The 27833-nt window shown below is 38.4% G+C and overlaps 1 protein-coding gene across 3 annotated transcripts in view; it reads right to left on the reverse strand.

The window, feature by feature from the left end:
• The window catches only part of PLPP1 (phospholipid phosphatase 1), a 57710-nt gene that overhangs the window by 4478 nt on the left and 25399 nt on the right, over positions 1–27833 (reverse strand). For 2 of the 3 annotated variants that reach the window (XR_003539840.2, XM_027716333.2), the window contains 3 exons: positions 25419–25570; positions 21821–22101; positions 9706–9763 (listed from right to left, as the gene is read on the reverse strand). Coding sequence is in view for 2 of the 3 variants with exons in the window: in XM_027716333.2 (XP_027572134.1) it covers positions 9706–9763; positions 21821–22101; positions 25419–25570 (491 nt within the window). In the remaining variant the exon portion in view is untranslated. The remainder of the gene's footprint in view (positions 1–9705; positions 9764–21820; positions 22102–25418; positions 25571–27833) is intronic. The other variant, XM_039385883.1, reaches the window with a different exon arrangement.

Here is a 27833-nt window from a genome sequence, read left to right on the forward strand (position 1 = left end):
AAAGATGTATAATCATAGTAGAAAGAAAAAGGGTTATGCAACTGCAGTTATGTGAGAAAACAGGTTTACTTCTGAACACAGGAAGAAAAGGAGGCAAGCCACAGAAGCCAACTTGGAAAGATGCCAGCCCACCCCACTGAATGACCAATAAACCAGTCTTTGCATTGCCCTTATGCAGCATGTATTCAGATTTTCTTTCTGCTTTACAAAACATCAAACAAACTTGTATTTGACATCTACATGAAAGCTTCATTTCTGTACTATGCAAGTAATCTGTCAGATCTGGAGCTGTTCCTTCAGCTGCAGAACACAAGCAGTTGGCTCCCAATTGGCTTCACCAATTCTAGGGGATTCTACACACCATTAGCTCCAGTATCTGTACAGGAAATGACCACAGACCTTCTTGCACGTACTACCAGCAAATAGATTTACATTGTTCTAAAACTGGGCATGAGAGCAGTGAGAAAGGATACCACAGATAAGTATCAGGGTGACAGATCCCTGTGGTATTACGTTTCACAGGTAGCAGCTGTTATTCTGGTTACAATTGGTTTTTTTATCTTTCAGGTTTTTTTGCTGTTCTGTTGAGAGGCACTGCTTATTAACCAGCTGCTGCAATGGCAGATGTGCCATATTATTTTTAATCAGGTAACTTCTAACTGACACTGCCTTTAACAGGCTCAGACACTTGTTGTGCTCCCCTGCCAAGCTTCCTCCCACTACCGTGACTCACTCCTAAAGACAACAGTAACATGTCTGAGCTGCAACAGGCCATCAGGTCCACACAGGAAAATAAAGCAGCCAAGGAGAAAAGAAGCTTTTGCCTTATTCATTAAATGTTTCAAACATTTCAAAATGTATCAAACGAAGATTGATACCAGAAGTATTCCCAACTTATCTTTACACAGTATTAGCCCTTATACAGCATTAAATGAACAATATAGAGATGTCCTGGTCCCACGCTGCATTAACTCTTACTACTGTTTTGACCCTGTTGACTAACAGAGGGCAATGGCTTCAGGCTGTTTACAGAACCCTCTCCTTCACAGCATACCTCAGGTTCTTTTGCTCCTCTTTGAAGTCATTTACAGCACAGGCATAGAAAAGGAAAACAGGAGCAAATCCCTACCTCCCCACCCAAGTCTCTCCTAGAAAGGAATAAGCTTTATAAGTAAACCTGTAATCTGTGGAATTGTAACTGACTGTTACAGGAACTTCAGGAAACATCATCTGATTAATGCTACTGAAGTGCCCCTTACCAGCATTTGGATTGGTGCTGATAAATACATATGTGAGCCTATAATCACAATAGGAACATCCCAAGCCATCCTGGTGCCTGGCTCCTGTCAGGCAGCTGTTTCATCTTGACAGCTTCTCTGCTACTCTGTTCTGAGCAGTCTGATTCTTCATCAGTATTGTTCAGCTGTGCTCTATATCTCTCCACTCCTGCTGTTTCTCATGTTTGTTTCATTCATTCTTTTTAAAGTGCAAAGAGATTTCATAAAACTTTCTTGCAGTGAGATTAAATAATATCCAGCCTTTTTTCCCCTGCTAGCTTACTCTATAATGAAAATATGTTCTCTACACCACACACATCCTGAACACAAGTTTCTTCTTAATCTGTGATCTAGTACTTCATTTCTAAAAATACTCACAGCAATGAAGAAAAACTCACAGCTACTTTGTGGCTTCTTGCAAGAAGCCACAGACATGAATGAAAGGGTCTCTGGAACTGGAGAATTATTTGCTACTCAACATTTCTAGCTTGGCCTTCAAGCATTTGCTCTTCCACCAGGGCAGTATTAATATACATGTACACATGCCTACCTAATTTTAAAATACATTGACTGATAAGTCCTACATGGACTTCTGGAAGTATAACCATACAGCTTCACAAGAAAATTTCCTAACAGCTAACATGTCACTTTAAGGGCACAAAATTCTTTTAAATCTATCAAAACCTATTCACTCCACCAACCAAGGTCATATTTCAGATATTTAGTTTCAATACCTAAACCCCCTTGGTTGTTTTTCATTCAATACCTTCTCATTTTTCTCCAAAACCATATTATACAAGAATTCTGTACTGCAAAATCTTTTGCCTATTAAGGTATGGGAAATCCTCCTGCATTCCTTTAAGAATGGAAGTCAAAAGGAAGAAGTTTTGGGTGGGGGTTTCCCCCACCACATAACAGTTCTACTTGTACCAATTGATTTGTTCTGCTGCTTTTCAAAAATGGATTTTCTCCTGATACCAAAAGGTCCCAGTAACTTTATTTCCTACAGGTCCTAAGGAACAGAAGCAAGGCACACTTTTACTTTAGAGATGTACCTATTTTCCCTCTTATTTTTGTCTCCTCTACCCTAACAGGCTTACAGCATCATGAACTCTATAGCAAAACAGAACAAGGAAACAGTTTTCCTGGAGAAACAACTCCCCTGTGACACAGGGAAACAAGAACACTTCTCAGTTTGTCTGAGTCTGGAGGACAAACATAGATGCAGAAAGTCAGTTCTCATGAAACAAACCCTACTTTAAGTAGTCAGTACACGTTTTGGGAAAGAGCAAGTAAGTGGCATTTCCTTTACTTAGCTTAGTTAGCATTTACCATTAGTCATGTCTAACTTCGGTTTATGGCATCTGCCTGAGCACTAAGGAAAAGCCCCATAGCATTACTGTTCTAGTAGGCACAAAATACTGCTGAGGTTATAATTAGTATTTGAATCCATTATTGACTACCACTAGGAAAGCTCAACTTCGAAGCAAGTCGACCCAAAAAGTCCCAAGAGTCACAAATCATAAGGATTCTTCCCAATTCAAGAAGCTCTGACTCAGGAATATAACCACAGTACTACATACTTGCACAAGACAGTTTGCACCTGAGCATCTTTGATAAAAGCAGTTGTTCAAACAAGATCCTCTAAAAGAATGAAAGAGCTGAGACATTCAGCCTAGATTCTTGCACAATGTTACAAAGCAACAGAAAACAAACATTTAGACAGATGCACAGATGATCTGCCATCCCTGTTCCAATCCTATTCAACAATCCAGCAGTACAGACCAGAACACCTCTGCCTTGCTCAGACTAGGCAACAGCAGAGAAAAAGGTCCCCTTCAGAAATCCTCCAAGCTTTATACTACTTCTATAAATGTCTGCAAAATAGCTCTTTCCTTTCTGCTCATTACAGGAAACTTGAGCAATACCTTCATATAAAAGCTAGTTTGTATAAAAGCTATATTCAAATAGCTTTGTATAAAAGTTAAACGTATTTCAGCTTGCACAAAATCTGGAATTTAAGAAAGTATACAAAATCCAGGAAACAGTTTAAAAATTGCAGTTCCGAGACAAGGTGGCCAAGAACCACAAGATGTGCTGAGAAATAACCCATCATAGACAATCTTGTGTTTATGCAAATGTTACAAGTTTATGCAAGTGCAACAGCTTGTTTTATACCTGTAAGCACTGTATCTATGAATAAACACAGAGCTCTAAGCATCAGCCAACAAGACACTGCCTGCAAACCAGAAATATGGATGTCTTTGCCATGTACTTTTAAATACAACAGGCTCATGTCCAAACACAACTATTATAAAAGGACTACAGAGCTGTAGAAGAATTCATGAGCCAATCATGAGCTGGGGTTCTCAAAAAAAAAGAAAAAAAAAAGCAACTTAGACTTCAATGTCTATCAATTAATTTTGCCTTTTTAATGAGGTCACCTCCTTTTCCCATCTAGTATTTAATATCTAATAAGTATCCTTGGTATATCTCCATTATTTTATGTTCTTTAGCTTTGATTGGGCAGAAAATAAAGAAAAAAGAAGCAACACTTCAGAATTAATTTTTCCCCTTCCAGCAAAGGAAAAGGATACAGCTCTGCAGTTACTTGCAGGTGAGGGTATGTCTAGGCTGCTGTTCAAGAGGATGGTATTCATATTACTCTGATCACGTCTGACTCCCCTGTGTCAGCTCTGATGTTTGAATAGCCCAGCAGGTAACTGATCCATTGGACAGCTGAATTAAGGGGGGGGGGGGGAAAAATGACCAGACTAGGGACAAAAAGCATAATATGTACTAGTCTGGGCTCTTCAAGGTAACTGCATGCTGCTGTCAAAGGCAATTGATGTGCAAGAGATGCCTCCTATGCAATGGAGAGAAAATCCTGTCTGTTACTAGTAATAGCTCAACTTTCCATTCAATATCAAAAGTGTAATCAATCTGTTCTATACAGACCTTTCTTGTCCAGTGAACAATGTTTTTTTCGGTTTTAATCTTCCAGTTTCAACTTGGCTGTACATTGCTGAAATAACTGCTTATTGAAATCATTTTTACCACAGAGCAGGATAAACAATAACATTTCATTCCATTGCAAATTGGAATACAACACTTGGTTCCTTTCTGATGAGACAAGAAATTAATAAATGTGTTTGTTCTACTTGGAGTTAGTATTTTAACCTTTGCTAGAGGAACTAAAGCCCTGCAAGGAATTGCATTCAGCTCAGTACTACAGGAGCCAGTTCACAATACTGTCATCACTACTGTCCTAACTTCCAAGCAAATTATGAAGAAATCATTTTGCTTTGTTTGCTTACTATTACAAAGTCTAAATTCCAATATTAAAGCATCATTAGGAGCCCATACAAGTAGAATCACAAGTGTCTCCATCCTTGAGCCTTGCAGCATCACTGATTACCCTTTATTTTTTCATCTTTGCTTCAAGTAAGATGGTTGGTACTATGCACAGTTACAGCCAAATAAAATATTTTCAGTAACAAATGTCTTCTCATTAGTTTTAGATGACTAGGTAGTCCTCAACTTTCACACGGATAGGAACACATTAAAGACTGTTCTGTAGCTCTAGTCAGTAGCATGTGGGAAAGTAAAGAAATAGTGCATTGCAAACAGACATACCTAAAATACGGTAAGGCTCCTAGGCTCTTAAATGTTTGAGTACTGTTTCACTCAACCTCCAATCCCAACATAAAAAATTAAAGTCAGAGGTCAAGAGCAAAGCTTGACTGGTGCACTTAGGTACATGAGTACCAAAAGCAGCCTAAAGCTCCCTTCCACTTTTGTTTATCCTATGATCTCTCTGCAAAAGAAGGTTGTCAGTCTAGGCCACTGAAACAGCAGATGCACTCCTGTTCTCATCTGCAATTCCCTGTGTCCTTGGACACATAAAATGTTTCCAATGAACTGCTGGAGAGCTTGAGAGCCACTCAAGTTACATTGTGCAAGATTCATCATCCCTTTTTGTCCCAAGGGTAAGCAGCACAAACACGTTGCGATCCCCAGAATAGCAGGGCCTCTTGGCTGGGTTACTGCAGCCCTGTTCTTCATAGGTGCAGGCAGCGAAGTGCCCAGCCCAGCTACGCGCAAGACGGACTGTTACAGCAACCTGATCCTCAGGGCCACACTCATTTCTGCCAACTGCCAACAGTTGCAGTGGACCATTCTCACTACTGATGACAGCATGCATTAAGCATTTTAATTTACAATAGCTTTTAAACAGAAGTTTAAAAAAAAAAAATGTCAAAAACCCTCTTATGATTAGCTGCAGCATCTCCCCTTCCAGGGGGCAGGGTGCTAGTCTGGTCACACTAAACACTGCTGGAAGAAGTGTTCAACTATACCTGCCCTCCCATTCTCCAAGCCAAGATTAAATCGTTTTGTTGATGCAGGAGAGACCATGCCAGCTGTTTAACTATAAAAGGAAAGGAGCAGCAGGGGCAGACGACAGAGACAATTTGGGATCCAGCATCTGTTATTAGGTCACTGGGTTCCCACATACTGTTACGGTCAAACTTCATCTAGTTTCCACATGAAGATGTTGTTGGCAGAAGCTGTTATCTCCAGGATAATAGCTCTGCCTGGACCCAAACTAACCCATCTAGCTCTGCCAAATGAGTCTCAAAATACATTCTCCACTAAAGCTTCCTAGACTGACAGTCTGCAAGCAATTTTTTTCCTGTGTTTCACTCATTCTGTATATCAATGAGTTAAAAACTAGAAGACACCATAACTTTAACATGTGAGCAGGCTGAAAACCCAGGTTTTAATCTAGTCCAGCTAGGCACAACAGCTTTTTTACAGGTTCAGTGATGTCTATACTGTGAGAATTGCAGCTGATATATATACTGCTGTGTATTTAAATATGTTGATAATATAAATTATTTAACATTCCAATGCAACAAACCGTTATGGTACAGAATTTGGTGACTGACACAGTGAGTGGTGTTTTCATGTGTTGCCCTTGCTATAAGGTGGCACATGCAGCACAGGATTATGTTCAAAATTGCAGTTTCTTCTCCTGATACCAGTAAAGCCATGCCGTCAGAACTCAGATACTTTCAGGAATCTCTCAAACAGAAGAAAGGAATGCTCCCCAGCATAATTCAGACTCTTTAAGAAATCCAAATGGTTGCCAAGTCAAAAATGTCATAGAATCATAGAACTGTTTAGGTTGGAAAAGACCGTTAAGATCTTTTGAGTCCAACTGTTAATCCAGTCCAACTGCCAAGTCCACCACTAAACCATGTCCTCAAGTGTCACATCCACACATCTTTTAAATACCTCCAGGGATGGAGATTCAACCACTTCCCTGGGACAGCCTGGTCTAATGCATAACAATCTCTTCCAAGAAGAAATTTTCCCTAATATCCAATCTAAACCTCCCCTGGCATTAACTTGGGCCATTTCCTCTCATCCTATTACTTTTTACCTGGGAGAAGAGACCAATATCCACCCAAATACAACCTTCTCAGGTAGCTGTAGAGCAATAAGGTCATCCTTGAGTCTCCTTTTCTCCAGGCTAAACAACCCCAGCCCCCTCAGCTGCTTCTCCCATGACTGCTTCTCTATAAAGTCATAGCTTCACCTGACACAGCACACGTGTTCAGCAAGTAACACATAAGAGCATGCTTTCTGCAGTACACACACACACAGGACAGACTCCTCCAGCCTCTCCAGAAACCAGCATGCCAGTGTCTGGTTATGATTAACACTGCCCCTGAACATAGCAACATGTTAACAGTCGGTCCCGCTGATGACTCAGTGCGTGGCTGCAGAATGTGTGCAAGGAGCAGATGAAGCCAACATATATCAGAGTTCAGTTAACAAACAAGTTATCAAGTGCTGCAGGTTTGGCTTAAAGCATGGGCGACTGTGTATGTGTTCCTCACCTTCCTGCACTAGTTGTCTTTTTAAAGACATCGGCACCTTTTTGGTTTTTCTGGTATGCAGTAAGGCTGTGTTAATCAGCAAGATATTAACATACTGCACAGGAGCCACTAACCTTCTTCAGATATCCCTACATCTGACATTCTAGATGAATAATGTTATCACCAGGGAAAAGGAACTAGAAGTCTAATCTCCACAAAGCCTCTTATTTGTACTGGGCCATAGTTCAGCCAGAGACAAGAGAAGAAACTGGGGTGCAGGAACGGACAAAGAATGCCTTCTCCTCCAGCCAGGCCTCTGGCTACTCATTGACTGGTTTGTCAAGTAACAAACTGATCTCCAATGAAATGCTTCCCATTCAACAAATGTCATGTTAGAAGACTTAAAGACATTCGTTCCCCTCCAGTTTAAGGGCGCTACTAAGTAAAGCCATATTGTCTTGCAATTACTACAGGACCGAACACAAGGAGAGCTTCTGATCACGGCAAGTGTCTGAACCAGGACTGACACGAGTCAAGATTTACAGCATTTCAGAGTGGAACGCCCAGGATGGATTTGATTTGCACTGTCCCACCACCCACCCATGCAGAAGGCTGTCAGAAGTGAAGCTCATATGCACAGCCCCAAGATACCTAAGGTTCATCATTTCCTCTTCAAGAACTCTCCACAGAAACTCCTTTGCATGGATTCAAAAAAACATGCCAGAGGCAACTACAGAAAGCATTATTCAACACACATGCAGTTAGTAACTTCAAAATAAAGAATTTCTTGCCAAAGGCTGAATTTTTTCCAAGCCTAATAGGTTAAACAAACAAGGTCCCAAGTCCAATCTGTTCAGCACATCTACTATCTCGTATTTAACTAAAGAATTGTATTATCTAATGTGTACTATTATCTTGTATTCGGCTGATGAATTGAGAAGTCCTCCTGACCACCCATTTCCCCAGGCTGCAGCATGCAGAACTCTCCTTAAACATGTGACAGAGGTAAAAGCTCAGACAGCTTCAGGCCCCTGCCAGATGACTGTAATCCAGTCAGTATAAATTATAAACCATACATATTGCCACACACCTACCAAGGTTTTTCTTATCTCTGAGTTTGTCCTTCTGTGAGGCGGCAGTATTACGTTATCAGGTTGCTCAACAAAGCTATGTTAAGGAGACACTGGGTGAAAAGGATATGACTGAACCCAGAGGAGCAAATCAGGATAAGGGTATACAGCAGTAATTGCTCCATCGTACTGTGGAAATAGTGCTTTTGTCTTTGAAAATCTATTACAAGATTTTACAGAATTTTGGAGACTGCCAGTCTTAATGAGCAAGTAAGGACACTATTATTTATTTTAAAAAATGCAAATAGCTGACTGGAAGTCACACTACATTCCAGTCAAACCCAGGACTCAATGCTTTTATGAACTCTTTGTATTTACATTAGATAAGACAAGTAAAGAATAAAGCAGAAATAAATAAGTTTAAGCCATAAACAAACATCAATGAAAGATCAAAACTGAACATTAAGCTTCTGAAATATCTTTCTCTTAAAATAAAGCTAAAAAATACCTACGTTATACTGAAGAGCCATCCCTTTTTTAAGTGTGGTTGTAGGGTTTTTTGTTTAGTTTGAACAATCTGTCCTCTCACTGTGGATGTGATACTATTGCCAAGAGACAGTGAAAATATTAAAAATGCAACTAAAATGAGAAAGCAAATTGAATCTGAGATCTGTTAAGTTTGTGTATTATGTAATGTATGTATTATGTTAGCAATTTGTGTCCAGGACTAGAGCTTACCTTCACAGTTACATTAACAATAAAATTCTGCAAAGTTGTTTAATGCCTTCTGTGTTACCAGTTAGCAGAGGGAGAATAAACAAATTAACCCTTCATTGTTACAAAGCTTATGCAAGGAGTGAAGATAATTTGCCTTAGTTGATTTAGAACAATTTCAACTGAAATATAATTATCTCCCACTGAAGCATCACTGAATTGATCTTACAATTAATATTTACTTTCATAGACAGATCCCTCACTCTCTCAGCCCCTAAAAGATTGGAGGAAATAAAAAGGAATTTAGAAATTCAGGTTGATCTGCTCTTTTGCTCTTATGGGCCCAGCCACATTTGATCAGTGTTTAAGTTTAGGGGTTTTGTTTGCTTTTGTTTTAAATAGGCTTTGCACATTTCATTAAGTCAAGCATATCTTATTATAGATTTTTATATGGCTTACAATACTTGAAATGTAACTAAACTTAAGTAGCATCTTCTTTTCCAAACTCACTTGTCACAGGCTCATTTTAGACAAGACACACAAGCCAGGTATCATATTTTTAGGCATACTGAAGATATTTCTACTTCTTGTCCCAGTATCACCACTCTTACAACTCCTATTGAGAAATCTTCAGCTATCCCAGACAAGCATCCTACAAAAGCCATGTCCCCTGTGCAAAGCAGTGGAGTCCATATTTCAATTTTTGTACTAGGTAGCTAACTGACTTTATTGACCTTTAGATGGAAAGAGCATACTTACTGCTACGAAGAGCATGCAGTACATGGAGAATGAAGAATGGCCAGAGTAAAATGACAGTCTGGAAGAAAAAAGATCAGACATCATTAGTTTTCTTTTACAACACTGAGTCTACAGTGATACTAATCCATCTTACACAAGTGAACTGGTAAAATGCAAACATGTCCACACTATTCTTCAAGGAGGCTATCTAGGCACATCTGACAACAGCTTTTGACAAGCAGTACAGACTTCACTACTCAGCAGTTATTCTATTCCAGAGTTAAGCTGATCTCCATATCAGGCAGTAACTACTAGCCTTTATCTGCAGTTTGAACAGCAAGTGAATACATCTTCAAAGCCAGAAATCAAGTGTCCTTTAAAGAAGTATATTTGTTTCATCTTCTTGATAAATGCCAGGATACTTTAAAAATTGACTTTTAAAATTACTTATCTTCTAGTCACAGTACATGTATGAATACAGATGACACAATCACCCCAACCAATTACTTTCATTTGGTCATCATCAGGAGGCAGTAGTTAACAACTCATTTAGATGTTTATACCACATATGTACACCACTGTTAAATGCACTGAGTCATACGGATCATGATCATTTATCATTGAAGGGTAAGGGGAAAGGCAGGAATGCAGTTTATTAGCCAGCCAACAGCAAAAGATGACACCTCATCTAATATTTGTAGAAATAGCTTCATACTTGGCTATCTCATCTGAAGAGTGTCAACACTGACTTCAACTCTTAAAGACTTCTAGCAGGCCCAGGCTGAAAGGACTTGACAATTGACACTGACAGTCCAGGACACCTTCAGCAAGGTCTTACTCTGCACAGCTGTGAGGAGCCACAGCTGTAGAACAAATCCTACCCATCTCTTCAAAAAGAGAAGGCAAAATGGAAAGATACTTCTAATTGAGCCTTAAGCAGAGAGATTAAAGAAACAGTACTTGACACTATTTTTTCCATTTTATGCACAGAGCCTTGTAATGGTGCTGCTTCACAGGCCACCAGTCAGGTCTTAGCCAGGCTTCTGTGCAATTTAGCTATGCAAACAGCACTCTGTGCTTAACAGTTTGGCATACACACACAAGGCCAGCTTATTAAAAAGTTTCATAGCTCTCTAGATTGAACTCCATCACATCCAGCAGGTTCTTGTTTCGGTGTCTCTGCCAGGCAGAGACCCGAGGCTAGGGAAATTCATGTTAAAGGGAAACATTTCTACTCTTCAGTCTAAGGATAATGAAGGCAGCTCTGAAGTACAGCAAGATAATTGGATTTAACACACTATTCGAATACCACAAAGAAGGCAAGGAAATAATCCTGTGCACAAGTGAAACTGAAAATCTTCCTGAATTTGCATATATAACATTTAGAAACTGCATCAGAAAAAAAACTTACTAAAGTTTATTCCAGAAGTTTTAGAGTTCTTGGTTTATGGTTGATTCAGAACACTGACAATTGCTTATTTAGTACCCCTGACTCTGGAAGCTATCTGGAATAAGTTGACTTATGTTTCACCCACTGATATTTTTCAATTAAGTTCTTAAAAAGAAAAATTGTATTGACAATATGTTATCTTCAGATGTTTAGAATTCAAACTCTTTAACTCATATCCTTTCTCCACTTCAGTACATTATCTCTTTACCAGTCAAAATCTCACGGCAAGAGCAAGCCAGGAAAGCCAATATGACAAGCATTTTGAAGAGTGCTGTCCTTCAGACAAGCATGTCATCTAATCAATGAACATAAAGCATGCTGTTCTACAGAACGGAAGATACAGAATATGGAATTCCTGGCTCCTATGACATTATTTTATCCAATGGCTCTGGGACTATTCCTGCTGGCCATAAGACAGCATTTCCCAGTTACTGAAAGCAACCTGTTGCCAACTGAAGGAATTCAAAAGGCAAGTAATTGATAAAAGGAACAAATACAATTCTTTAAGTTTATTTTGGAATTCCTATACCATTTTAAAGGTGGTGTTGACTACTGGTCTTTTTAGTTTTAGGAAAGCATTAGCCTAAGGCAACAGTCAGAATGCCTTGTTCCAAGTTGAAGACTACAAATTTTGAATGCATTCCCCTCAGGCATAGATAAGTATGCTGTACATGATTGAAAATATTATGCTTAGCACATGAAGTATGGCCAGAAATACAACTGGAACAAAGTATTGAGCCAACTTGTACGTTGTACAATCCCAGTGAAGTTTCTTTGGCAATACTGTTGTCTCCAGACTTCTTTAAAAACCAGACATTTTAAAAACCAGAATCTTAAAGCTCTTTCAAATACTCTTAAGATTGACAATGAAAACACTTCTCAGCAATTCATCAGCATGCAAATATCGCCTTCCCAAAGCCAGGAGAACATCCTGTCTATCAAACCAGCCAAGCACTTGCACCGCCCAGGCTTCTTTGTGATCATACTGAAAATGCTGATTTACCATGAGCCAGCATTGCAGAAATAAATATATTTTTAGTTTAAAAAAAAAGTGTTTGTATTTACTAGCCCCAAGAATGCAGAAGCAGAAAATACATTCCCAAATATATAGACAGCTCTAAAAATCCCTACCTTTCACTAGTGAAGGAAAGGCTAAATTATCACAATAGGAATTCACACATCGGATTCCAGGACATCCTTTTCAAATTAATATTATAACAGTATCCAGTGAAACTGCAGTATTATGAAATAGAGTCGGCAAGTGTAAAGTCTTGTTCTGATTGTTTCCAAAATGGCCAATTTCAACATCAAAGGAAGAGTTTTGCAGAGGTCCACACCTTTTAGTCCATCAATACCTACCCCACAGATCACTTCCTATGTGAGGAACAAGGCTTCATTTTAACACAAAAAAGCATAAGCTTTAATTACTTCCACTTGGACAATATATTACTCCCAAGTCACAAGAATGTCTTAAGTAGTAGCATCAAACCAGCTTTAGGTCTCAGCTGAGGTCTAAAGTATACTCCTAGTTTTCAAGGTATACAGTAGAGCTGGACATCACAAAAAGGTCTTAAAACAAGGTAATTTAAGGGCTGTTTAGCTTTCTTGAAACTTAGTTTTGCCATAAATTTCACATGGTTTCTGGTAAAGACAAAAGTAAAGACACTGGTTTTCAAAATGGTCACCAAAAACTGATTGCAGCTAAACACTGTGGTTTGCTATTCTAAGTCTGCATTTTTAAAGAATACCTGGAAAAATAATCAAAGTACAAATAATTCCTACAGGAAATAAATCAACTGAACCACTTAGTAATTTTAGCTAGGATTTCTAAGCCCAGATAAGCAAGACAGAGAGACTGCCTTGCAGGACTTGACACTGACAACCATTTCATTCTATTCTATTCTTTTCCATGCACAAAGGCAGTTTAGCCTAGGGAGCAGAGCCTGACCCATAGGTTGTGTTTCTTCAATTAGTAGAAAAATGGAACATAGCATACAACAAATAAAAGGATCATTTGTCTTTAACTTACAAGAAATAGCATGTTTTAAGTAGTAAGTTCTGCTTGGCAGAATTTTGAAAAATGTATTATTTCTTGAGTGAATCACTGTACACTGGAGCCCAGTAAATAAGCTTTGTGCCTTGTCTTCATATAATGTCTTTGTATGAACACCTGCATGTGCAGAAACTGTAAGACAAGTGCAGGAGTCTGGCAGGGAAATGAACAGCCTTCAGGAAACACAACTAGAAGACAGCTAAACCCATACAATGGAGCACTAAATGGTGAGAAAGTGCTAGAAATGACAGTAGCAAGAGATAAGCCACAAGAAAGAGTATCCTGTGGTGCCACAATAAACCTAGCAGAGTATGAATGATAAGAGAATCTTCTCAATGTAACTATGGAATTATGGAATGATCCCTTAGAGAAAAACAGGAGGCTCAGCAATACATTATACACACTCCCACATCAAAGCAAATAAACACACCCACTAGATTAGCCAGCAAATCCTCTCTGTCTTCAAGTTCTCTGGATTCTCCCAGTCTGACTCAAAGCTTCCACTGACATTTGTGTTACCCGTTCCATGATCTGGAGAGGAATAAATGCTAGACAGAGTGCTGCAGCTCAGCATGCCTGTGTGTGAGTAAACCACATTTCATACGGTTGTCAATGAATTATTCCTAAGAGTTCAGTACCATGAGGACATGGTTTAGTAAACTGCTAGACCTACGCTTAAGCTGAAGCACCCTATTCTTTAAGGTTAATTTTCTCTGCATTCAGTTCAGAACCTGCTCCTTCCTCAGGAGCTGGACTTGCACCAGTACAACTTTCAAGATCAGTAGGAGTTGAAAGGTTAGAGGACTCCGAAACTAAGCACTTCTGTGATTAGTGCAGAGAAAGTTTTAAGTAAATGCACAAGCAGTTCACCTACTGAATAAAATCAGTACTAAGAACCCCGTTTTCAAAAAACAACATTCCCAATTTCCCAATTTTCTCAACTTTTTTCCTTCTCTACCAGTAGTTATACCTACACTTCTTTACAAAGCCATACACTTAGAGATAGGAAAAAACTGCCAGTCTTTCCAATTCAGTAATCCTCATCTAGAGAATTTTACTGACAGGTCTTTCAACATGAGACCTAATATTTAATAGTGTCTTGCACAATTCCCTAATCATATGCGGGGTGAGGGGTGGATTCACTCAGCTCTACTTTAAGCTAAGGCAGATAGTGAGCAAACTGACAATGCTGACATTTAAAACACATGATTTAATGCCATTGCTCCTTTTTTTTTGCAGTTCTATATTTTTCCTTTTATGGGCTATCTTACACAAATTGAAGTTTCCTGCTTACCCTAAGGACATAATTCCAATTTAACAGGTTCTAAGAAGAAAAAGGCATTTTCTACTTTTCTTCCCCACTACCAGCCTCTTGACACAAACCTTGCAGGTGGTGCAAGAAACAGGGATATAAAGTAATCTTTTCCTGATCTCAGGATCAACATGAAGCAGTTTTACTCAGCATTAAGTAGGTTGTTTTCACTGCTAAGTTGACCAGATTTTGAAGTTGGTTAAAAACTACTGCTGGCACGATTTGACAGGAGTTTATTTCTCTCTTCTCTGGGAATTGAGGAAATAATTCACAAAACACCCAGGTGTGCAGATATCCTGTAAATTTCATTTAAGCAGAAGTATTACACACTGATGGAACAATCTAACTGGGCAATGACTAGTTAGCTAGCCATTTTGCATCTGACAGCAGCAATTTACACCAGCATCTACCAGAGGAATAAGCTTAATTGCAAGATAACCGGTAATGGAATGCCTTTCCCCCTATCCTTCAGTGATAAATGATTGTGGTCTGTATGAATCGGTACATTTAACAGAGGGGTTTTTTTCCTTTTTAAATGAGCAGTAGTCAACCTTCATCTTGAATTTCCAAATATTTTTAATTTTTATCTATGGAGCAAGAAGTTACCAAGTCCTGGTATTCGTACCACAGGCAAACATGTATGTTTTGAGCTCTCAATATTACAAAGTCCAACGAAATGGCATGCTGCAATGGCTTTCCACATGCACATTGCAAAACCACTAAGAAACAAGTTATCTTCCATCAGTTCTGACTTTATCACTCAACTCAATACACGAAAGGAAAGTTTAACTTTCCACTACATCTCTAGTTAGCCTCCTCCAATAGGGAAAAAAAATAAAAATCAGGACATTGCTTACTTCTCTTTCTTAGTAATGCCCTCTTGGGAAAGAGTAAAAGTGAAAATAGCAGCAAGGGGTACTCAAACCAACATTTCCAAAGACTAATACTTTGCTGTTACATGCACCAGATTACAGGCATCTGTTCCATTAATTATGTCTGCACAACTTATCCACGTAATACTCTTTTGACCAATAGTAATGTTGTTATAATTTTACATAAAGGGAATGAGGACAGAAAAAGATAATCTCCATTAAATCAGGGATTTAATTGTTATTCCCTCTTTAAAAAACTGCTTTGGGCAGGAAGTGCTTGGCAAGTGTGTGGAACAGATCCTTCAGCAGATTCTTGTAATCTTTGAAGAGGAAAAGGAAGAGAGGCAGCAGAAAAACTGTCAGCATTAAGGGGATACCTGTTCCTGTGGAGTGTTTGAGCAATACACAGTTATACACATCCAAAGTTTTATACTAAGAGACTTTCCTCCTGTTACCTTGGACATGAGGTGTACAAATCAGAAGAATGAGAAGATGCATCTATCTGCTTGGTCATAATTTTCAGGGTGCACTGAACACAAGTTACAAATTTTCATTTCGAATGACCTTAAGCATAATAAGCTACTGAAACAGACAGACTGCAAGCCCAGCTTTAGCTGAAAACTATTAAAGGGTAAAAAAGTTTTATTTTCAGTAATGAAAATTAATGTTATCTATCACCACTCAGAAGGGCCAATTCACACTAGGGCAAAAGAGATGCAAGATCCGAAACAAGATCCAGATTGCAGAACTGCATCTCAGTTGGTTAGAGCATGTTCATCTTTCAGATTCAATTCTCCCTAACATCAGTTAATTTTTGTTGCAAAGGCAGCTGTTTCTGCTTCCAGATCAAATACAGCCCCTTTTCAACATTCCTTATTGAGTACAGACATTGAAAACTGACATTTTTTTCCTACATTATTACTGCAGGAAATTATTTTAAAACCAGAAAATTTAAAGAAGTAGGCTTTAAAGCTTTGAAGTTCTACAGAGGCATTATTTGCATAAGCATTAAGTAGTGTATAATTATATGCTAGTACACTGTTGTCCCTGTGAAATTATTCAGCAGACACTGAGTAACAATACAGCATAACAATACAGCTGCAACATTTATTTTTAACATTTTGTGGACAAAATATAAGTTTAAATTGTATCAGATTCAATATACCTAACCTTCACAAGGTTTTAATTTGCAGTTTGTGCTGCCAAGTTTATAAATTGATATATATATACACACACACAAAATGACAGCATAATCCTAAATTAAGTTCTAAAAATACTGTGAACTCTATATAGCACCTGCTACATTGCTTGAGAACTAAGTAAGACTCATTCAAATGTTCTTTCAATCACACAAAACTCATCAATACCAGAAGCTTGGTTTTGGGGTTCTTAGTTGTTGGTTTAGGGGAGTTTTTGTTCAGTTTTGCATGGTTTTTGCTGGGGAGGCTTAGGGGGTTTCTTTGATTTTTTTTTTTTTGGTGGTTTGTTTTTTTGTTTTTATCTACTTATACAAATAATTTTATAAAACTGGAGGAAAGCCTACCACTAAGTTCTCACCCTTCTCAAATCAAAAAATATTGACAGAACCTTTATTTAAGCTGCATTTACTGTCTTTGAGATTAGATTTTAAAAGCAATAAGAAATATGCATTCTTTGCTTAACACTGACCTTTTCCAGGTTCAGGTTGTCTGGTCAAGTATGCCTCCTGGATTCCAGATCCTACTACCTAAAGATTACCAACGCTTGTCTGCAAACGGCAGCCAAGGTCAAATTTATAATTCCTAATTGCCAAAATGAGTTGGGAGCAGCCAATTAATATCACCACACCATGTGTCAGTACATTACAACAATACAGTAAGAAGGCACCCCATCACCATCTTGAAATGCTGAAGGACAATATATTTAAGCTTAAATGAACAAATACTTTGTAATATTGCCTTTTCTTCCCCTTACCAGAAGCTTAAAAATAAACCTATTCCAGAGCAAGCAAATGTTAAGATATTCTAACAACACAGGCTTTTTTGAGTGTTGAAGACTTATCCCACAATTCATACACTAGAGGAAAAGAGAAGCTCTTGATGTTCTCTTTTGTTACTCTACTAGACAAGCAGGCTTCACTGTTTACACAATCATTTCAGACAGACAACCAGCAGCTACTGCAAAGTACACTCACCAGAGGAATAGTGAAATACTAATTCACAGCTCCTGCTGCTGAACATCTGTGGTTTCTATTAACTCTTTTGGATGCAAGCAAGCTAACAAATGAACAATCTGCTATGGACTGACTAGAGCAGAAAGGTTTGGGAATGATGCCTCAGCTACCAAAAAGGAATGGAGAAGTCATCATCTGTCCTCTCTTCCTACTCCTCTTTGAAGAATTGGAATATTTTGCCAACTCACTCAAAGTTAGGCAAAAACAAGCAGTGGCAAGCCAGAAGGAAAGGAAAACTTGAGTAAAAACGGAGGCTGCAAAAGCAGAGAGATCAGAGATTCAGAGACTGCTCGCTCACCCCCAAACTTTATCAGGGTTATAGCACAACCACCTATTTCATTGAGCCTGCTTTGCCTATTTGCAAGAGAAAACAGCCAACTGGCAAGTCATTATCTTTATAGGTGATGAAGAAAGTACCTTAAAGGCAATTCAGCAGCATTAAAGTATATACTAGTATACTAAAAATAACATGCTAATCGCAAACACCAGTGACAGGAAGACACCTTGACTTTGATCTCTCTTCAGTCACAGACAATAGAAATTGTGCTTGTACATCAAATTTACTTTGCTGGAACACCAAAACAAGCCACTGTATCCCAGTAAAGAAATTGCATGATATGAAGCCTGTATCCTTCTGCCCTGTACAACTACATTTTAAAAATATGTATCTTCCTCAACGGTGTTATGTGAATTAAGAAGAATTTTGCTATTTTCATACTCAAAAGAAAAATCACCTTTACAGTTCAGGCACCTTTATTGAGTTACTACTCTTAATATTTATTCAGAGGGAATACTACAAAAGATACACACAACCAGCTGACATCAAACCTACCAACACCTCAAAGCTTCAGAAGGCAGTTCTGCACAAGTCATTCACTTCAGGAAAAGTGCCATTAGGTAGCTCATAGCAAGCTTCTGTGTCGAGATTAAATTAAATGCCAAATACTACCTAAAGAAAGATTGCCTTACAAAGAGGCACAGAAGAAAAATACAGTTTCTAATGTTAATATTTAACTAGAAAGTTTTAATATTTAACCAGTTCCATGCATATTTCAGAGATCTGCAAGTGCTACAAACTCTGAAGTATATATATGCCAACTCTTATATGCATCTTTCAACAAACATGAATGAGATTTACTAAGCACACAATTGTTTAGTTTAACCACTTAGTTTAACCTCAGCTTAGTTTAACCACTAGTAGTATTCTAAGTGCAAACACTCTCAAAGTTGTGAAGAAGAACCTAAGTTATTTTAAACTGAAGAGAACTTTGTTTTCAGCATGACATACAGCAAACAAGACACTTCAGTCAGCAAGAATTTTCTTACTAAGCTCAGGTTAAAAAGTGAAATCTTACCAAAACTAACCATAACTCATGAGCACTTTACTCATTTAGATAACCAAGCCTAAGCCCATTGGTTTATATTAATGATAAAAAATACATATATTTTAATACTATTTTTGATGCTAAACAATAAAAGCTGATTACTATCTTTCCCTCAAGCCCCTGTGTTATAACAGAGTAGACATATGCAAAGAGTTGAAAACATCAGATTTACATAAAACAGTACTGGAACATAATATGCAACAATGCTTGCCTAAAACATTTTCAGGCTCCAATCATAATTTACAGGCTTCCAGAAACACAGGTTGTTTTCTTGGGTTTAATCTTCTAGAAGTTTGTTCAAATGCTATTTTGAACCCACTTGGAACCCAAACTTACACATCCCATTACTACAAAAATTTCCATAACTTACTCCTTAATCTTCATGTGTGAAAAAATAAACTACTTCAAACGTTTTCCATTCCAGTTATAAATTGTTAAGGACAAAATGGAAACAATTGCTGATTACCTAACTTCTGTATCACTTCTAAAAGCAACCTTTAAAAACTTTCATCTTACATGCATCTCTTTAACACACACACACACACACACACTTAGGTCTGATCTATTTGGGGATGCTGTATACCAAAGCTATTTTATACTTCAGATTAGTATAAAATAAGAAGAAATGAGAAGGGAGGATATAACTAATCAGAACAACAAAATACGCATAGTGGAAACACACAATGGATTTTTATACTGTTTTCATTGTTTTCAATGAAATAGTAAACAAATATTAGATTTGTCTTTTAGACTGCATAACCAAGCATGCATCCCTAAAAATTTTCAAAACCAACCTCAAATTCTACTATAATACAGGAATAATAGGCTCAATTCAGAACATATGATTTTATATGCAACACTATGATTGTCCTCTCTCCATTCCTTCTTTGCATTTCTACTTGCCAATTTAATTTATGTAAATGATACTAGATGGTACTAAGTTTGCCACTAATAATTTTTTCCAACCGATTTAGAAATTCACCTCTGGGTTACAGCTTGAGAGCCTACTGACCTCTTCCAAACTACTGTAAAACTCACTGCAATCCAGCTCTCCCCTCTTAGTGGCCTATTAACTGTAAAGTTAACAACCTCAGGCAAATGGCCTGTTGTAGGCACATGACCCAAGATCATCGAAACCACCCTTTCAGATGTAGGGTCGAATTTCCACAGCAAATCCTGAATAATTTATTGGGTCACTGCATCTAGGTCATCCACCTGCACAGGAGACTGTCCCACTCCAATCTATCCTACCCCTCTTTGACCACTCACTAAACTATTTTTTGTTTACAGCTTCCTGTGCATAGAAAAGCCTCATCTGGAAGTAGAAGCCCCACAAGTGAGCTCACACTGAAGCGAACACTTCAAGGCAAGCTCTGACCAGAGAGGAGAACCCTCTCACATCATGCTATAGGGAGAAACAGGGGTAACAGAAAAAGGGAACCCAACAATAGCTGGGAATACAAATGTAACAGCTGACGACAAACAGATCTTGCTTCCAATATGGAAGTCTGAGATTTCAAAGCACAGGGAAGAACAAAAGTTAAGTGATCATTATGCCACTGTTCCCCCGTGCTATTCTGATACAAGAAAAACCTATTTCTTTGTTTAAGCATAAGCTAACTCTCATTTTTCAGCATTCCCAAAACCCAGAAAATTTTATTTCAGGACCATTTCAGTCATCATAATCAACTCAAATTTTCTCCATGTCCCTCTTTACATTTGAGAAGGATTTTTATACTCATGAAGAAGTTAAACTAAATACTCAGAGCCATGCACAGATTGAATTTTGACTCCATTTTCATGCTGAAAGTCATAGAATACTGTTTGCCAGAGCACCTGAGAATGTGCAATTTGTTTAAAGACTCATTGAATTTGAAACTTAGACAAGCATCTTTTGACATAGTAGAATAATAAAAGTAAATACCACTTTCAGTGAGCTGAAGTAAAAAAAAAAAAGAATGAAAACACTTTACTCCTGCCACAATGTAACCTATCTGTTTCCCTTCTTATGTTTTAAGTTAGAATTTAAAAGAAGAAGAAATGGTAAAGATTTATTTTTGGCAGTTACTTCAGCTAACTCACCACATTAAAATTTGCAAAATTGATGAGATACCAAGACAATTCTTTTATCTTGGGGGAGGTAGCATCTTTTTGTTTCAGTTTGTAAGGTTGTTCTACTACAAGTCAGATGTTTGAAAAGTCAGTAACATTCAAAATTCTGGCACACAGGCTGTTGAAAGTCCTTCCCCCCCCCCTTTATTTCATGAAAATCCTCCTTTTTTACCCTGCCTTTTTTCCAAACTCAAGTTGATGGTCATATAGAAAGTCATCATTACAAGTCTTCAGAGGGACATTATGCATTTGCTAGAACAGAGAAGAATTATATCTTACTAACAGATATTCTGACTCTATAGGGCTACTCACAGGCCATCCAATAATAAGTGCTTAGGATAAAATAAGGAAGAAGTAAATAGAACTCTTCTAAACACAATTATGGTTATTAGTAATACAAAAAAAGCGTACATGAAACATACTCCTCCACTTTAATCTCTCAAAGAACGAACTGCAATTTGCCTACTTGGTACCTGCATGAAGTTCTGCTCATTTCAGGATTATCTGCTTGTGCCAGATTGACCCTGGTTGGACACCAGGTGTCCACCAAAGCTGCTCCATCACACCTCTCCTCAACTGGACAGAGGAGAGAAAAATAAAACAAAAGGGTCATGGGCTGACATAAGGACAGGGAAAGATCACACACTGACGACCATCATAGGCGAAACCAATGCCAAAACTCACTGTTTCGAGTTAAGAAACATGTTATACAACAAGTATATGAAGTTAGTCAAACTCACCTTCCCTCATTGATTGTTGCTTTGTCCCCATGACAAGTGAAGTTCTCAATGTAACCCAGACTACAGTTGATTCGTGTCCAGTCGGGTTTGCAGACAGCAAGGAAGTGAGGACGCAGTCTACCTATGGAGTACTTGGCAATGTCTGTCAACGACTGGCTAGCAGCTGCTCCGAAAATGAAGGTTCCAATGGCTTTGTAAATAGTGGCTATGTAGTTATTTCTGACAAATGAATTTGAGTGCAAATTATTGTAAAAAACTGAGAGTGTCTCTCCTAGGATTATCTGAAAGAGAAATAAGGACAGCAAGTTAAAGACAATCACTTTAAAAGAAAAGTATTACTCTATTTTTGTTAATATTCAGACAAGCAGCTTCAGAAATTAATTTTTTTATAAACATTAATCTGCAAATTTAAATTTTCCAAGAGTCAGCTGTAACAATGTCCAAACTTTAAATGCTTTCATGCAGAAGAAAAATATCCTTTTACCTTACCCTGCTTCATGTTGAATTTATTATTAATGATTTTCAGAATACTTATTAAAACAAAGCCTTCTCAAAAATCACATTTACCCATACTACTTAGCATGACTCTAATTAGAGACATTTTTTCCAGTATAACTTTATTCTACGTTGAGTCTTCTTCAACTAATCTTCTGCTGAACAAGATTTTTCTAAGTTTGTTAGGTTTTTTGCGAAACCAGAAACTATTCTGAAGGGTCTAGACTTTATTTCCAGATGTAAATGGCCAGGTGTTTTAACAAAGAAATTTCCCATTCCTCAGGAAAATTACATCCTTTGGGGAGAAAAGAAAACTAATATGAGTAGAGAAAGACAGTATTAGTGAGGTTTTTCTAAGGACTTTTCCCCCCTACATTTCCAAGGTACATGCATCAAGTGTTGGCAAGAAAGATTTGATTCTGTTTTCCTGCAGAAAGTTTTTCCTTACATCAAGTACAAAACTTCACCCCAGGTAATTTGGATATTGAACCAGATGGTCCCATTTTGTATAGAAAGGTTCAGCTCATACAGATGATCAGATGCATGAGGGACTGTATGTATATATATAAAGTTATCTTTAACAATCATGTAAAAATTAAATTATGGCTCTGCCCATATACCCTCTGCACTTGAGGGTGCCAAGTCCTGGATCCCAGCAAAGCAGAGCTTTGACAAATGAAGCCATTACTTAGACATGGACACCCAGGCACACAGTAGCTGTCAGAGGCTTTGCACATGAAGGCAAACAGAGAACACCATCAGATGCATGACACTGAAGCTTTACACCCTCCATCCATACCGAAAGATGGACTGAAGCAGAGAAACACCAGTACATGGACTACAGCTGAGAAAGCTTTCAGTAAAGTACATTCACAATCTACCTAAATCCAGAAAGTAAACCTCTTAAGGAAGATAGTTGAGCACTAATATCACATGACTGGTAAGTAATGAATCCCTTTCAAAGAACATTGCTATAAAACCTGCAAGAAGGTCACTTACCTCAGTTGAGGTGACAACTCACTCTCACTGAGCATTGAGTAAAGGGACACCAACATTTGCTTTTACCATCTGACTATGAAGCAATCTTGACAGGAAAGCCTGATTTCACAACTAAAAGATGGTCCCTGATGTTGCAAACATAATTTTGTTAGCTAAATGTTCATACAGACTCAAATGGAAATTGGATTAATTCAAAGAAAATACATCTATTAAAAATTACTATATTCAGTGGAGCCTCTTCTGAGTCAGGAAGTCCCTGAGCCGCAAATGGCTGGTAGTCAAGCACTGAGGGCAAAACATCAATCTCTCTTTGCTCTATTCTGTTCTTCTTCACTTGTCTGTTTTAACTGCTCTAGAAATGAAATAAGATATATGGGCTTCAGTTGAGACTAAGCACTGATGCTCTTAGGTAATATTGACTATCAACGATAGTAACAGTGTGAAAAAAAATATAGTCCTATCTTAAATGGCAGGATCTTTAGCATAAACTACTTGCCAGTTAATAGAATACACAAAACTCCTCAAAATTTCATCTGCTTCAGAACTATTTCTGTAAGTTTTTGAAGCAGCTTTTCTAAGAACAGGGAAACCAGGTAAGCCACAACTTCAGTTCTCAGCCCATGTTTCTACAGTTACAAAAAAAAAATTCCACCCAAGAGCAAGCAAGCAGCAAGTTGACCTTTATGTTGGAACCTTGATAAAAAAATCCACGTAGTCCTTATACAAGACAGAGCTAGACTGCCACAATATCCCTCCTGATTGTAACCTACTAGCCCAGAGAAACAGCTGGTCAATACTGAGGTTTACATCTTGCTGCGCCTTCTGAGTTTTGATTTCTAAAATGTACTTGATAAATATTTATTCACCTAAAAATCTTATTTGGTATAAAAGAGTTTTATCTCTGCTCAAAGTGTGGCTCTGATGGGCTTGGATGTCATCCAACAGATTTATAAGTGGAGACTAAAGCTTTTTAGCATATCTGGACAGGGATCTTGAGGCCTCTGTTGAAGGGCCATTATCAGAACATCAGATTTAAGACATTAAATGGTTAACTGAAGAGGTCCAACTGTCCATTGTGCTCACAAGGACGTGCACCCACCACTTTTTGCCCCAGGACTGGTATTCTTCCAGAAGCCATTTGCACTGAATGTAGCTCAAAGAAAGCTGCTGTTTTCTGCCAGGCTAAGGAATTTCACTACCTTATTCTGGTTCAGACAAGCCACCAGAGGTAGCAGCAGACAGTGTAATAGCAGGACCTCAACTTTTGTCCATACATATAATTAAATATTAAGGATAGAGAGTTACTATATGCTTGAGACAGTTCAGTTGAGCTGAACTGAGCTGTGCTGTGGTCAAAGAGAGAGATTCCAAGTTTGTAGTTGCAGAGGCAATCTCTCCAGCTCTTTGATCTGGTGTGAAGAAGAGGGAGAGAGAGCAGTACTGTGTTTTCAGCCAGGTTAGGTGCAGTGTGAATGTGAGCCCCCGAATTAATATAAACACAAACAAGCCCAGTGTTTTATCCTGACTTTCAGGGAAATAAACAGGAAAAAACTCCCTGGCTACTTATTCTTTCTATTCCATTTATGCTTTTAATAAGGTCTGATTGGAAGCCATAATGATTTTCTATTAAATACCTTAGCATCTGTTGTTACACTTCTACACACAGAAGTATTCTCAAGGACTTTGTAGTAGATAAAATGCTGATTTAATAAGTCATGCACACCCATATTCTGAAAGTCGCAGGTCCCAAAATAAAAAGACTTGAGACAGTCACAACACATTATTAGTGTTATTCTTTAACAATATGGTAAGGAAAGAAATTTTTCTCTCAGACTATAGAGTTAAGCCACCATATTTCCAAGGTTCTAAGGTATTCTTTTTCTGTTCTGTAATTCTAGTTGTTTGACCTCAACTAAAGCAAACCTTTTAGTTATTCTTGCCAGAACATCATTTCTACTGCTTTTAGCACCTGGCCTAAGGACATGTTTGTGAGATTGAGACATTTTATAGAATATAATTTTAGAAGTCTGATTAACAGATTGCCCCTCCTCCCACTTCCCCACCCCCACTGAAATCAAAAGCAATGAAGAAAAGTTGAACTTACAACAATTATACTGAAAGGAATAATTATTCCTGCTAAAAACTTATAAGATATGGTGTCCTCTTTGTATGGATACCGGATGGATTCATCACTACAGAAAACTCCTCTCTGGAAGGGGGTACGTCGTGAACTGAGAATTGCAAAAGGCAAGCCAGCTGGCAAAAAGGAATACAAAATACATTACAAAAGCAAAACAAACTCTGGCGCTGATTATACCCCAGCATTTCCAAAGAGAAGTGCATAAAGAGGAACAGGCATGCAGAAAGTTAGGTTATGCACTTCCCTTGGCCAGTGACTACTGCCTTGACTTTGCAGCTCCCAGGAAGTATTGCTGAATGAAGGAGAGCAGGGCAGAATTCCTCTCACCTTCATGTTTGCGGCACATCAAATATGGAAGCAGGTCGAAACTGTGCCTGAGTAAACAGCTCAGTGACAACCACCAAATTGCTCAATCTGCTGCTACTGTCACAGTTATTGAATATTTCTTTATATTCCAGTGAGCAACAGTTGCCCCTGTATACCTTCTCTGGACAGCTTTACAAGCCAGAAGAGCATAAATTAAATTTCATGAAAGCAGAAAAGAGGTGCTTCTCAGGGAGTGCAAGTGCAGAGGGAGTTTTTGGGAATATGGAAAAAAGGAGATTACAGAGGCATGCGATCCCCTCACTTCCACACACACTGGACAGCTCCCTAGAAAACATCACTGCACAAGCCCTATGGCCTCAGGGCATGGGGATTTTATTCCCCTCTCTTCCAAAGAGGATGCCTTTGGCTCAATCTAATATCAACAGGACACAACATTAAGACATGTATGCTATTGCACATCAAGATACCCATACCATGAACCAAAATATTTGAATGGCAAAGTTTTTTTTCTGGAAAGCTCAAAATAAGATATGAATCACCACAAACTAATAGAATCACATTTCTAAGTCCTGTTCCTCCATCTCTGAAACACACACAACATTTGCACAATCTGTGTACAGAGATGAATAGTCTCAGAAAGAAATAGTTGTATGGAAAAAAGAAGTGGGTGACTACCAAGAATGTTCAACAAAACAATAAATAATCTTCTTTAGCTTAGCAATGTACAGCCCAGTGTCATAAAAGCCCCTGATTCTGTGCTCAGAATTCAGCACTGCTGCACATAAAATGCATACCACTTTAGAGTTAGACAACCAAAATTATTTGGGGGAGACATCCCTATCTACCAATAAGGGATCAGGAAGATAAAAACAGCCTCCACCCTTCCTTCATGCCAGTGAAAGATGTTGCTGTATTCTCAGTTCTCTCAACAGGACCCCTGTGCCAAGGCATAGCCTACCTCTTCCTCTCCACATACACAGCTAGCCCCAACAAGTGTGTACACTTACTACTTACAAAAGTAAAGATGCAAAGAACACACAAAAAAAGAAAGAATTAAAAAAACAAGCAGCAAGAGAACCGTTAGGGAAGAGACCTAGGATCCTTTTCAACTCTCTTCACCCTTTGTTTTCACCCTTGAGGTCCTCCAAACTAAGCCTGACTCCTGGGACCATAACCTGCGATACTCACTGTGGCTTCACCAATGATTTGCTATCAGTTTTGTTCTTCACGCCATCAAATGTTTAAATGAATCCTTCAGTTCAAAAACAGGTACAGAAGAACAAATAACAAACTAATGGTTCGTAAGTGAAAATTCCGTTGAACTGAACTCTGATGAATCACACAGCTTTATTCCACAACCTAGCGGCTACAGGCTTACCATACGGGCCCATGAATTCCAGCTAGCCTGTCATAAAGAATCATGTACCTTCTGTACTGTTACAGTCATAAAACCAATAGTATGCAAAACCTCCCCTCAAAGTGGCAGAAAAAAGCCACTGTCATTGTCAAGAAGGGTTGTTTCCAGTTCCATGCCAGCAGGACTTACAACTGACCTAGCTCTGGAAGCCATCCAAGTGCATTAACACAGCAGAAAGACAGCAGTATGAGCTAAGAGCCAAGCCAGAGACTCATCAAAACACTGCACTATTCAGACATCAGCCAGCACAGGGCCCTTGAGCAGGACTCTGCAGTACAGTGCAAAAACAGAGCCTTTCCTACCAGCAAAAAAATCCCTCTTTTAATAGGAAGAATAGCAGGGTTTTGAAAAACGCTGCAGCCCAGACTTCATTTCTGCCCTTCCCTTATGTTGGTATTGTGACAAATGTCGTGATATATCATCAGTTGTTTAGTATTTAGCTGACTTGAGTAAGGGAGGAGGCAGAAACACGTGCAGCCATCATGAGGGAGGGTGACTTATCAACATAATGTCATGGTGTTTCCAACACCATTTATTCTGTAAGATAGGTATGGAATGAAAACTTCATCCTTTGCCCTGGACATCAAGATTCATACTGACATTAAGATTCAAGACTGTGTTATTTGAGAAAAGTG

The sequence above is a fragment of the Pipra filicauda genome, unplaced genomic scaffold (assembly GCF_003945595.2).
Source record: "Pipra filicauda isolate LSUMZ 115617 unplaced genomic scaffold, ASM394559v2 scaffold447_size767260_pilon, whole genome shotgun sequence".
Taxonomy (NCBI): domain Eukaryota; kingdom Metazoa; phylum Chordata; class Aves; order Passeriformes; family Pipridae; genus Pipra; species Pipra filicauda.